Raw genomic sequence first — 13,846 nt, forward strand, 5'->3', positions numbered from 1 at the left:
GCAATCGCAGGCAAACCCAAATTCAAGAGGGCAGAGGGGCAGAACGCATCTCTGTGCCGGCCCGCAGGAGCTGGCAGCTGGTGTAGTAAATGAAGCAGGGGCAGATTGTGACGTGCGGAAGGAGGCACGGGTCACCCGCACAGGGTCGGCGAGTGGCTCCCTCCGCATCTGGGCTCCCCACTTTGGCGACGTGGAAACCAGGGTCGTTTTGACCGACACCCACACGAAGGACGTCGAGCCACGAGACTCTTCACTCACAAAGCCCGGGAGTGGGGGAGGCTGCCGTGAGTGGTTTCCAGGGGCTGGAATTCAGGCATGTGCTGTTCCGGCACCTGCATCCGTAACCTTTGAGCTCTCATCCGGGTCTACCCCCTCTAAATCCTGGGCGACGCCACTGAATCAAGCTGCCTCCCATCTCATCACGTGTAAGAATAGAAAAGCAGTTATTAAAAACGACGAGGTGTGGATACCCCAGCTCTGTACTGATTTGAATGAGTGCTCAGTCACAGTTGGTTAAATACCTGACCTAACCAGGGAAGGGACACAGCAAAGTGGGCACAGCACAGGGACAGCAAGTAAGGTGGGGGGTGCGTACGAAGGTGACGGGATTTGCCGTCCGTTGGGCCAAGGTCAGGACGGGCATTCTGGGCTGTCTGATCAAGGCAGGAGTGCGACACAAGAGAGTGTGGAAGGGGTTCAGAGGGAGGGAAGGAAAGGGCGGGGAGGAAGAGGAACTTGCATGTTGGGAAGGGGGCCGCACCCTCCAGGAATGACAGAGTGCCAGGGGATGACAGGGTCCAGGGGATGACAGCGTTTACGAGCAGTTCAGCGGAGAAGCAGGAGGGCAGGAGGCAAAGGAGAGCTGCGCACAGGCTCACAGTCCCGAGTGCTGTCCTCCCCCCCATCCTGGAGCACCACCCCCATCGCCAGGACAGGGGGAGAGGCAGAGAGGGAGCCACTGCAAGAAACAGCGCAGACGAGAAAGCACATTCCTGGGCTGGGCAGGAACCAGCCTGAGAACGTTCCTACAATCAGATAATAGAGACTCCGAAGGAGAGAGAGGAAAAACAGGTCCTCCGGGATCCGGCCGGTCTTCTGTTTCCTGCAGGAACACCACATTCCTGGCACATAGTGGGTCTCAGCAGAGCCTTGCTGGTCTCAGCTGCCACAACATTATTTTCTTCCCACGTGAGTGGAGCCTGACTTCATCTTTGGGACATTCGGTTCTGAGACATCGTCATTACTCTAAGGTACTTGCTTTCCTCTCCTTCCCCCCCTCCTCCGTTTGGCTTAAAACGACCGTTACGAGTCCCTTTTGATTATAAAAATAGTACATGTCCAGAACCTATAATGAGTATACCCAGACTCCAGAAACGAAGGACCAACCAAATCAAAGTCTCCAGAATCTCGCTGGCCGGGGACTGTTTTTTCGTGTTGCAGCACCTATTTCGTACTGGTTTCATTCAACCACTATAGATATTTTCCCACTACATGAAATGTGCTTCGATTCCGGTCTTACGTGTCGGTCTATTGTCTGAGCACACTATCCCTGACTTCAGGCTTTGATGTTATCAATTTTTTCCCTTTGCTATAATAAACTATGCATCATAAACATCCTAGTATTTAAAATCCACGTGCAAAACAAGTTATTTCCTTAGGCTACGATCCAACCGGGATTACTTGGCTACCGAGGGGGCGCGCTTTTAAGTCTTCTGATACACATTGCCGAGTTTCCTTCTAGAAAGTGATACCCACGAGCAGTCCCACCAGGAAGTTGTGGACCAGGTCTTACTTTTCCACATTATGTCCAACAGAGTACTAGGGCTCTTTAATCCTTTAAAAAAACTTTTGGATCAATTAAAGAACGTTAAAAAATAGTTGGTTAAGCGTCTGACTTCGGCTCAGATCATGATCTCGCGGTCCGTGAGTTCGAGCCCCGAGTCGGGTTCGGTGCTGACAGCTCGGAGCCTGGAGCCTGCTTCGGATTCTGTGTCTCCCTCACTCTCTGCCCCTCCCCCACTCATGCTCTCTCTCTCTCTCTCTCAAAAATAAATAATAAAAATAAAATTTAAAAAATAATTCCAATATGGTTAACATACAGTATTCTATTACTTTCAGGTGTACAAGATAGTGATTTAAGAATTCTATACATCGGGGCTCAGTCGGACAAGCATCTGCCTCTTGATTTTGGCTCAGGTCATGATCTCACGGGTTCATGAGATGGAGCCCCGCATAGGACTCTGTGCTGACAGTGTGGAGCCTGCTTGGGATTCTGTCTCCCTCTCTCTCTCTCTGCCCCTTCCCCACTCACTCTCTGTCTCTCTCTCTCTCTCTCTCTCTCTCTCAGAATAAATAAATAAATAAACTTAAAAAAAAATCCTTGATTTCTTTTTTACCCATCAGAATTGAACTTTATCTCTTTGCAAACATTTAACCAATTATTGAGTGAATTAATATACCTTCACTCATCTGAAACATCAACTTTATCAGACTTGAGATATGTATAAACAATTAGGCCACGCTAGTTTTTTCTGTCTGGTCTTTTGCTGCAACCTACCATTTTTTGAAGTATGTGTTTGGCATTTGTTATTATAAATTCCCTGGAATAACGCTACAGATTAATCATTCATGTACACGGTTTTAAGGTGCAACTATACACAATTCTGGGAAAAAAAAACCCTTAAAATTAATACCAAGATATTATTCACTATCACCTCAAAATTAGATTTTCAAGGTCGGCATATAAAAGGCCGTTCCCACTTTCCACTTTAAAACATTACTCATGGGGGCACCTGGGTGGCTCAGTCGGTTGAGCGTCCGACTTCAGCTCAGGTCACGATCTCGCGGTTCGTGGGTTCGAGCCCCGCGTGGGGCCCTGTGCTGACAGCTCAGAGCCTGGAGCCTGCTTTGGATTCTGTGTCTCCCTCTCTCTCTCTGCCCCTCCTCTGCTCATACTCTGTCTGTCTCTCTCTCTCTCAGAAATAAACATTAAAAAAATTTTTTTTTGAAACACTATTTATTTCACATAGTCCTTTGCATCTCTGCACATTTGAAAAAAGTGGTTAGAAATTCCCAGCAACTGAATTCCAATCAAGTGACAAATGTGCTTGGAGCTGGTGCTGATCACACAGGGGGAAACCAGGGGGACAAGTCCCTACCTTCAGGAGTCTACCAGGCTGTGATCAATTTCAGGGATGCTGGGCCTCCCGTCAACAATCCACACGGAGGCTAAGGGGGGACTCATGCAAAAGGCAGGTCTGAAGACACAGTCACCCTTGCGGCGGATGGAACTGTGAAAACACGCATCTGTGGGCGGTTGGTGTTTTCTTTCTTTCCATCTTCGTCTCTTGCGACGCTTTCTCAGCATTTCGTGGGTCTCTGAGATCTCCCCAGCTGGATTCCAGCTCACTTAGAAGATTTGTGAGAAGCACCCTCAGGCTGAAAAAGGTTCTGGGAAAAGACAGTTTGCCCCCAAGAGCTCTTAGCTGAGTGGAAGGCCCCTTCCCCTAATGAACACTGGTGCGGGGTCCCCGGAACAGCCTCCACCAGCTATGCTGTTTTTTCCAAAATTGTAAGCTTTCATTCTTTTTTTCCCCACATTTCAGATGCGTTAGTTTAACGGATCTCTCTTCAAAAAAAAAAAAATCTATCCCACCTTTAGCCACACTTTAGTATTTTTCTCTGGTTAACAAGCAGGATCGAGACGTAACTGTGCCACGGTCAATCACCAAAATACTCTTTGTCCTTGTCGAGAAAGCAGGTAAGAACGACGTAAGATCTTTTGCTTTTAATTTCTGAAGCGGATTCCTCATCACTGCATTAGGCTCTAGGGAACACGGTATCCAACGGCAGCGATAAAGCGGTTTCTTTTTCTCGCCCAACAAGAAGCCCAGACAAAGGCGGGCCGGGCAGCTGCTCACCACCGCCAGGAAGCATCTGGATCCTTGCCGCTTGTGTCCACCATCTTCTACATGACATTCACTCTTCACGGCTGCAAGGTGGCTGCTGTGGCTCCAGTAACACCTGCAGCCCAAGCGCGAAGAAAGGGACAGGGTCTGGCTCTGCTCAGTCTCCCCCCACCTGAGTTCTCCACTTAACAGACCATTGGCCAGAACCCAGTCACATGGCCATGGTCGCAGCAGGGGAGGCCCACTGTCACCGGAACAAAACCCAAGCTCTGTGCGTAAGCAAGATGGGGGGATGCCACCGGTCCCCGGCCAGAGGACAGGCGTAGGCTACCCCGGGACACTCGTGTTGGCTACAGGTTTCTCTGTATCTTCCTCAAAGCCTGTACTCGTCTCATAGTACTGCCTGAACCAGAGAAACGGGCTTGTCTCTTGGTGCCCTCATCAAATCACTCATTCAGTCTTTAATTTACCAATTTAATGTTTCCTGAGCATTTTCTCTCAGCCAGGCATAGGGTGGGGGGGGGGGGGGGAAACAGTGGTGCCCACAATAAACCCCATCCATGCCTTCACAGAACATCCACTCCCAAATTAAGAGAAACGCAATGGGGCGCCTGGGCGGCTCAGGCGGTTAAGCGTCCCACTTCGGCTCAGGTCATGATCTCACCCTTTGTGAGTTCGAGCCCCGTGTCGGGCTCCGTGCTGACAGCTCAGAGCCTGGAGCCCGCTTCGGATTCTGTGTCTCCCTCTCTCTCTGCCCCTCCCCTGCTCACGCTCTGTCCCTCAAAAATAAATAAACATTTAAAAACAAATTTATAAAGGAAAAAAAGAAAGAAACGCAAAGCAGGGCCACATACTTTAGATATCTCTTTTACCGCCCATCTAAACAACCAGATTCCTTTTTAAAGCACAAATATCTTGGGGCGCCTGGGTGGCGCAGTCGGTTAAGCGTCCGACTTCAGCCAGGTCACGATCTCGCGGTCTGAGAGTTCGAGCCCCGCGTCGGGCTCTGGGCTGATGGCTCAGAGCCTGGAGCCTGTTTCCGATTCTGTGTCTCCCTCTCTCTCTGCCCTTCCCCCATTCATGCTGTGTCTCTCTCTGTCCCAAAAATAAATAAACGTTGAAAAAAAAAAATTAAAAAAAAAAAAAATAAATAAAGCACAAATATCCTTCCCTTATGGTCAATTAAAGATGGTCATTCTGCTCTATACTGCTGATAGTTTTGCTTTTATAAACCGAGTTAGATCTCGAGAAACTCGACATCAGGCAGAGTAATATGGAAGGAGAGTTTGGCGTGTAAAAGGCCGATTAAATAATAGAGGCAGGTGCATTGAGCTACTTGGGATATTGTTTGGGGGACCGGCTGGCTCAGCAGAATATGTAGGCAGGCCCACCTGCAGCCCATACTTGGAGCTTCTTTTTTGAATGTTTTATTTTATTTTTTATTATTTTTTAATGTTTATTTTTGAGAGAGAGAGAGAGAGAGAGAGAGAGCGAGCGAGTCGGGGAGGGGCAGAGAGAGAGGAAAACACAGAATCCAAAGCAGGCTCCGGGCTCCAAGCCGTCCGCACAGAGCCCGACGCGGGGCTCGAACCCACAAACCACGAGATCGTGACCTGAGCCGAAGTCGGACGCTTCACCGACCAAGCCCCCCCAGGTGCCCTTCGCTTGGAGCTTCTGGAGGGCAGGAGGGGCCGTGTCTCAGCCGCCTTCGCGTTCCCCAGATCAACCCTGTGACTGGCTCATGGTGAGTACCTCGTAAATAGGTTTGCTGACCCAAGTTCAAAGTTAGACCTTCCTCTGCTAGATGGTGAGGAGCCACAGAGAAATTCTTCAAGCTCAAAGTGAACAGCTGGTCATCTCTGCCCTTTGCATTTATGGGGAAGATTTATTCTTTCTGGGTTGCCTGTTAAAGTCCCCCAATCAACATGCCTTTAAGACACACTGACGGCCGTGGACGCGCCGAGGTGCTGAACAAACCCTCCCACGATCATACGTCGCACGGGGTGACAAAGCTTTGGTCGCTCCGCTCTCTGGCATCCAACTTTCGGGTCTCAAGCCAACGTTCCCACAAACCTGAGACAGCTCAGCCCCCGGGGGGATGTATATACTTGTTTGTGCACCGGTATTACGCCGCGGGGCCCTCCACAGGCCCTTTGTGGAGTGACATGACGTACGCAGACGTGTCTGGCTTTTTTAATTTTCCCGACGACGTGAGCACGGCTACGGGCCACGGAGGACAGAGACCCCGTCTGCTCCACCAGCCTCCCAGAGGACACCTCCTCGAGACTCGCGTCGCAGCGCCCTTCTGTGGCCTGCCCGCTGCTCGACTCCTGCCCAAATGAGCGGTAACGGTGGAATCTGAGAAAGACCGAGGGGCAAGCTAGACATCGTCACCCCAGTCCTCAAAGTTCTCTTCCTATTCTGAGTTAGACGCGGCGATCACCTGAGCTCCCCACAGAAACCCCACTGCGGAGCCAGGATTCAAGATGCTCTCCTTAGCCTGCGTGGGGCGTTGCTCTCTCTCTCTCTCTCTCTCTCTCTCTTTTTTTCTCCAAAGGCACGTGAAAAACTGCTGTGAATTTTCTCCTGAGGCTGTAATTAGATTATAAGGCACTCCAGAGAAGGAACTGTCTTACTATCTTTGTAGAACTGATGTACAAAAAACACCTCGGGTGCTGTGAGCGTGAAAACATCACGAAAATATACACAAGCGCTGAATACAGGAAACCGAGTACGTATCCAAGCAAAGCACCCAGAGTTGTACCAAGTCATAAACGTTTTTAAAGAAGGGAAGCCAATCCGGTGAAGCGAAGAACCTGGTTGGAGGTAAAACTCCGCCAAGTGTGAATAATTTAAAAACAGGCCAGGAAATGTTTTGACCACAGGCTGTGCCAGCCGGGTTTTCTCTCGGGGTTTGGATGGTTCCAAAACGTCTACAATGGTTTTACTGAAGAAATAGTCTTTGGGGTGCCGGTGCACAAATACTACGAACCCCCGGAAGCTGAGCTGTCTCAGGTTTGTGTGAACGTTGGCTTGAGACCCTAAGAAGCAGTCTCTGGCTCAATCGGTTAAGCGACCGACTCCTGATTTCGGCTTAGGTTACGATCTCACGGTTGCTGAGTTCGAGCCCCAGATGGGGATCTGCGCTGATGGCTCGGAGCCTGCTTGAGATTCTCTCTCTCTCCCCCCCTCTCTCCCTGCCTCTCCTTCCCTTACTTTCTTGCTCTCTCTCTCAAAACAAATAAACATTAAAACAACATATATATATTTAAATAAAGAAACAAAAAGACGTAGTCTTTTAAAAGCAGGTCCTGAAGGTTATCGCCATTTGAACTGGCTAATTCGTGCAGAAGAAGGTGCTCAAAATACTCCTTTAAAAGCCACAGCTAAACTTAAAATCCGCAGGGCATCTGTTAGTTAAAACAACAGGTCCAGGCCGGCCCGTGCTAGCTGCCGTGCTGGCAGTCCAGGAGGGGGATCTCCTGTTCATTCCTGAAAGAGAGCTCAGCCGCCAAATCGGGAGGGAGAAGGGAGAGTGGAAGGTTCTGGGAAATTGGCACGAGGGCCCGCCCGGTTTCAGGCACCGAGAGTTACAATTCAAAAAAATCACTTAAAGGTGAACTCCAAGATGACAGTGGACCTAAGTCATTACAAGCAATCCTTCATGATTCAGACCACTTAGCCACCTGGGACCCTTGGACTTCTCACTAGCCCTGTGGAGGACACCTGGAAATCCGCCGCACGTGGGACCAGAAGTGACCACCTGGGGAAGGTGCCCTGCTCAGTGCAGAGCGGCCCGGATCCTCTGACCCATACAGGAACAGCCTGCAGGCCCAATCATGCCCCTACGAAGGCGACATCGTTGCTACTTATGCGGAAACAGTCCTGTAACGGGGACACGCGGCGCCGACCGCTGTGTCCCTCAACAGCAGCACGCCTTAAGGTGCCGAGATCTGAGGGCGAGGCAGTTGAGCACAGACACCAAGGGCCGAATATCTCAGGGACATGCCCGTTCTCGTCCACCCATTAAGGTTCTTTCCAGTAGATTCCCAAGAACCTCCATCCACGCCGGAACTTGGATTTGGAGCAGGGAGAGAGGAGTGAGGGGAAGAGTCCAATGAGGGAGGGTGTCCGCGCCACCTGCACGATCCCTTCTGCGGATCCGCCCAGCTGCCCGGGTGCAGACACGGGAACAGGGGCGTCCCGGGGAAGGGCGCGCGCTCCCCGGGCCGGGCAGGTGCCCGCGCCCTCTCCGGGCTCCCCGTGTGGGATCGGCCCAGCGGCCCTCGGGCAGACCACCGAGCCGGGCGCGCGCTCCCGGGGCCGGGCAGGTGCCCGCCGCCCCCTCAGGGCTCCCCGAGTGGGATCGGCCGGAGCAGGGGCGTCCCGGAGACGCGCGCGCGCTCCCCGGGCCGGGCAGGTGCCCGCCGCCCCTTCCGGGCTCCACACGTGGCATCGGCCCAGCCGCCCGCGAGCAGAGAGACCCGGGGCCCGGGCGACCCGGAGACGCGCGCGCGCGCTCCCCGGGCCCGGCAGGTGCCCGCGCCCGCGCCCGCGTAGGGAGGGGTCGCGGGGAGCCCCGCCCAGGTGCCGAGCCCCGCGGTGGGGGGTGGGGGGTGGGGCGGCGCGCGGTAACCCGGAAGTGGCGGCGGCGGCGGCGGCGGGCGCGCGGGGGCGGGGGCGGCGCGCTGGAGCCATGGCCGCCGCCGCCGCCGCCGCCGCCGCCGCCGCCGGCTTTGTGTGCCGCGCGCGGGCCCCGGCCGCCCGCCCCTCGCCCCGGCCGCGGGGCCGCCGCTGACCCGCCCCGGCTCCGAGCGCCGCGCCCCGCCCCCTCCCGCCCCCGCCTCCTGCCGCCGGGCGGGCGGGCCGCAGCCGCCCTCCGCGCTCGCTCGCCCGCGCCCTCGCCCGCGCCCGCGCCCGCCCGCCCGCCTGCCCGGCCGCCGCCGCCGCCGCCGGCGGGCTCCCGGCCGCCCCGATGCCCGAGCCCGGCCCCAGGATGAACGGCTTCTCGCTGGGCGAGCTGTGCTGGCTCTTCTGCTGCCCGCCCTGCCCGAGCCGCATCGCCGCCAAGCTGGCCTTCCTGCCGCCCGAGCCCACCTACACGGTGCTGGCGCCCGAGCAGCGCGGCCCCGGCGCCCCGGCCCCGGCCTCCTCCTCCGCCGCCGCCACCGCCGCCGCCGCCGCCGGGGCCCAGCCCGCGCCGCCGCCGCCCGAGGACGGCGCGGGCCCCGGCGCCTGCAGCCTGCACCTGAGCGAGCGCGCCGACTGGCAGTACTCGCAGCGCGAGCTGGACGCCGTCGAGGTCTTCTTCTCGCGCACCGCCCGGGACAACCGGCTGGGCTGCATGTTCGTGCGCTGCGCGCCCTCCAGCCGCTACACGCTGCTGTTCTCGCACGGCAACGCCGTGGACCTGGGCCAGATGTGCAGCTTCTACATCGGCCTGGGCTCGCGCATCAACTGCAACATCTTCTCCTACGACTACTCGGGCTACGGCGTCAGCTCGGGCAAGCCCTCCGAGAAGAACCTGTACGCCGACATCGACGCCGCCTGGCAGGCGCTGCGCACCCGGTGAGCCCGCGGGGGGGGGGGTCCCCCGGCCCCCCACCCCCCCGCACCTCTCCGGGGTCCCCACCCTCGCCGGCCGCGCGGGGGTGGGGGGGTGGGGCCGGGTGGGTTCGCCTGCCCCCTCCGCCCCTGGCCTTCCCGCTCCCCAAACGCCGCCGGGAGCGCGGACCCCGGGGCTTTGCCCGCTCAGGCACGCCTGGGTGCCGCCGGCCCGGGGCCCTCGTGGCTCCGGTCACCGCCCGCGGCGGCCTGGGGACGCCGCGGGGCCCGGGCAGGAACAACTTGGTTCGTTCGCGCCGAGTTTGTGCGAGCTGGCGGTCGGGGACCGAAGGTCGTCACACTGCAGTGACCTTGGGCCAGGCGCGGGGGCCGCCAGACCCCGGTCTCCGGCCGGGAACCATCCGGGGGCGACACGGGTTGGCTTCCAAAGACTTTCCCGTCGTCAGGTGCTCCGAGGGGCCACGTGTGGGCAGCCCTGGAGGTGGCCAGCCCTGGAGGTGGCCGGAGGGGCGGAGTGGGAAGTTAGTGGGAAGTTAGCCTCCTGGCCAGGAGCTTAGCTGGCGGCCTGTGGGCCTGGCACCTCACAGAGCCTCAGGAACAAGCCCAAGATGAGTTTGAATCTTCTGGGATGGGGTTTGGGAATCACTTGACCTTGAGTTAGCATTCACAGAAGGACTGGGAAGTAGGTATGGAGGCGGGGCCTTTGGTGGACCAGGCCCAAACCCGGGTCGTGGCGCTCTGGTGAGACAGCACTCAGAAAACTTGAGGTCTGTTCTCCGCGTGGGCACGTGTCTGGCAGGTGGGCCAGTCACGTCACCCGCTGTGCTCTAGCTGTGGTGTGTGTGACTTTTCGCCCACCCACCCCGGAGCCATGATGGTGACAATACTTGGGATCATGTCTATCATGTCACCTGGTTTCCTCCCCCGGAAAGAGTCCCCAGGGTACATGCAGTTGGCCCTGTTATGGCGATGGGCACTTGATCTAAAATGTCTTTGCTTGGCTTATGCAGGTGGCCGACAGGAATGAGTTCTGTCTCCTTTCCTGTTCCTGCCATGCTCATAAATTACCCTCTGCCTTTCTGGGAAAATAGCTTGTCCGACAGAAGAACATTTCAGATGCTAATTTGTGTTCCCCTGGAGTCTTGAAGGACTTCTCTTGGCTGATAGTTTTTCGAAAATGACTTGGGCGGAGGAGAATGTATCGTACCTAGATACACTGAGTCGGGATCCACCGGTGGTTGAGAGCCACCTGTTCCTGGAAGGGGTTGCAAAACAGCGTGTCCTACACAGGCAATACATTGCTACAGTGTGCTGTTGGTAAAGGTAGTAAGCATAAAGGTGGGCCTGAAGTCCGTAACAAACGAACCATTAAAGTCCTCCCTTGAGTATCAAGATGTTAGGAGCCCCTGTCCCTGCTTGTGCCAAACTGCATTAGAACTAAAGCCCGTCAGATTCAAGGCTAGCCCTTTGCCCTGAGTATACAGGTGTGGCCGTGTTACCACATAGGCGACGTGTAGTTATTTCCTGGAGACTTTTGCCACATTTAGTTTAATTAAAGGCACGGTTTCTGGATAAACAGTCCGATGCAGTTTTGGATTATCTGACGATGGACCTACATTTTTCCCATGATTTATGTAATTTCATGCCACAATTCACATCTGGATCGATTCACACTCCTGTAAAACGGGTTAGAATTTATTTTATTTTTTTAATGTTTATTTATTTATAGAGAAAGAGAGAGAGCAAGGGAGGGACAGAGAGAGAGGAGAGAGAGGATCCCAAGCAGGCTCCTCACTGTCAGCACAGAGCCTGATGTGGGGCTTGATGTCACAACCCCGTGATCGTGACCAAGAGTCGGACGCTTAACTGACCGAGCCCCCCGAAGCGTCCCCAAAGTGGGTTAGAATTTAAAGGCTACGATGAGCGTCTTAGAGGTTGAAGAAACTTACAAATGATCTTGGCCTGGGCTTTTCAAGCCTTTTCGACAGTGGCCCCCCAGTAACAAATACTACACGTCAGGTCTCTATCGAGCGCACACAGGTAACGTCGGTACCTGTCTGTATCCGTTTACACCCGAAGGGTTTCACACACCCCTGTTTTTTTCTGTGGGCCACATACTTGGTATAATGTCTTCCATTTGATTTCATAGTAAAACAATAGCAACAAACAAGAAAAGAGTGCAGGTTGCTGGCCCCTGAATTTGTTTCCTACCTTCTGGCCATTGGTCTTGTGCCCGCCTCGTCTGACGGAGGCCAGGGAAGGCCGTCGGACAGGGGACCGGTCTCTTGGCTGCTGGTTAAGTGCTCTTCCCCCGATGCCATGCGGGCCTGTTTATCAGGTTGCTCAAGAGGGGCGTGTGTGTGTCTCACTTACTCTGACAACCTAGGAGTCGCCCGATGCGGAAGCTGTTTGGTCCCTTAACCAAGCCGCCCGTCAGCGGCTCTCTCGTCCTCTGTGCTTCCTCGGCCCCAGGTGGGTTCCCGCAGGAGGACTGTAAGCCTGTAAGTCAGGTGTGCGCGTCCCGCTTGCCTCCCCTCAGTACCCGGCCCGGTGCTGGCCTCCCTTCTCCCTCCAAATGCTCGCCTCCGGCCTCTCGAGTGTGCCCTCCTCCTGTGCCGGGAACGCTCCATCCTGACCGGGTCCTGATTGGACCCGGAGACCCAGCCCTGCCCTTCCCCTACTTTCTTACCACGTCCTGTTATTTAACCGTATTCCCACCAAATTGGAAGTCTCTCGAGGGCAGGAGCTCTGTGTCCTCCTTATGCCCCACATGCCTTAAAATAATGGCACACATTAAATATTTGTTTAACGACGGGGCGCCTGGGTGGCTCCGTCGGTTGAGCGACTTCAGCTCAGGTCATGATCTCATGGTTTATGAGTTCACGCCCTGCGTCGGGCTCTGTGCGGACGGCTCAGAGCCTGGAGCTTGCTTCAGGTTCTGTCTGTCTGTCTGTCTGTCTCTCTCTCTCTGCCCCTCCCCGACTCACACTGTCTCTCCCCGTCTCTCAAAAAGATGAATAAATGTTAAAAAAATTTTTTTTAAAAATATTTGGTTAGTGAATGGCACATATGGGTGCCCCATAAATAGATAAATGGGATGAATTCAGTTTTTCCTAGGTTGGACTCTTAGGAGAAGGAGTTGGGTTTAATTTTCCCTCCAAAGTTTTCACATCCAAGGGTACCACCGTAGGGGGGGTCGTCCGACATACACGCACTGTGTCCGTGACGTGGATGTCCTCGGGATGGTGAAGCGTCTGTGCGTTTTCTTCACCTGTATCCGCCCCCCGTGTGCGCTGTCCCGGGCTGCCCGGTGCTGGGCTGGGGACTTCCCGCGTGGACACTGCCTGGGGCTCACGTGCCTGGCGTAGGTTAGCAGGGCCTCTAAGTGAGGAGCCGTGCGGCGGGCGGGCGAGTCTTCCAGAATAAAGGCTTCCGGAGGAAGGAAACTTGAAGCAAGCAGGGTGTTCGTTGCTGTTGGGCCAGCAGACGATTATTTTAAGCATTTGAACCTCGCTAGCAAAGGTGTGGAAGAGAAGCAGGTTCGCAGGATCCAGGAAGGGTGTGGACACAGCGCGGAGGAAGTCACGTGGCGTCCCGGTCCGTGGGCTGCTCTGAGGAGATGCCACAGCCTGGGTGGTCCTCGGGACCTCACGGTTTGTTCCTCATGCTTCTAGGGGCCGCGGGTCTGTGATCAGGGTGCCAGCGTGGTCGGGGTCCGGTGAGGACCCTCTTCCTGGTTGCAGGCTGCTGGCTTATGTATTTTCACTCGGCTCAAGGGACAAGGGACCGTTCGCGGCACAACCTCGCCGGAGGGCTCCACGCTCGTGACCCAACCGCCTTCCGGAGGCCCCACCTCCTGACAGTATCACTTTGGGGGTGTGGTTTCAACTTAGGAGTTTTGGGGAGGGGACTCGTGACTGTCTAGCCCCCCCAGGCAGCCGGTGTGGGAACAGGGAGGCAAGGTGAGAACCTTCTACGAGTGAGGACCTGAGCGTGATCGACGGCTTGACGGTTAGGACGCGCGTGACGTTTGTGTTTTGAGGACGCGCGGTTGGGGGAACGCGTTGGGACCCCCTGGGGATACTCGCAGACGGGACACTGGAAGCTGGGTGGCTCCTCCGTTGGCTCAGGTGGGTGGAGACAGAGGAGCCCCCTCGACACACGTCCCTGGGGTGGGGGGGGGTCCTCGCGGACGTCGGCGTCGTAGGCTGTGCAGAAGTGGGACCCAGGGCTCAGGAAGGTGAGTCAAGCAGATAAGCCAGAGGATGGGGTGTGAGGCAGCCGGGAGCGTCTTCATCCAGAAGAACAGGAGGGGCACCTGCGTTCACCGTCGTCATTCACAGAAGTTGTGGGAACGTCCGTCCGACGCGGAG

General features: G+C 55.6%; 1 protein-coding gene and 1 long non-coding RNA gene across 3 annotated transcripts in view; one reads left to right on the forward strand and one right to left on the reverse strand.

The window, feature by feature from the left end:
• LOC123584433 overlaps window positions 1-9,070 on the reverse strand; it is a 17,013-nt gene extending 7,943 nt beyond the window's left edge. For both annotated transcript variants that reach the window (XR_006705424.1, XR_006705423.1), the window contains exon 1: window positions 9,010-9,070. This is a non-coding gene — a long non-coding RNA (uncharacterized LOC123584433). The remainder of the gene's footprint in view (window positions 1-9,009) is intronic.
• Window positions 8,816-13,846, forward strand: part of ABHD17C (abhydrolase domain containing 17C, depalmitoylase) — a 50,512-nt gene continuing 45,481 nt past the window's right edge. The window contains exon 1 of the mRNA XM_045452264.1: window positions 8,816-9,476. Coding sequence (XP_045308220.1) covers window positions 8,884-9,476 — 593 coding nt within the window. The 5' untranslated portion in view covers window positions 8,816-8,883. The remainder of the gene's footprint in view (window positions 9,477-13,846) is intronic.

The sequence above is a fragment of the Leopardus geoffroyi genome, chromosome B3 (genome assembly GCF_018350155.1).
Source record: "Leopardus geoffroyi isolate Oge1 chromosome B3, O.geoffroyi_Oge1_pat1.0, whole genome shotgun sequence".
Classification (NCBI taxonomy): Eukaryota; Metazoa; Chordata; class Mammalia; order Carnivora; family Felidae; genus Leopardus; species Leopardus geoffroyi.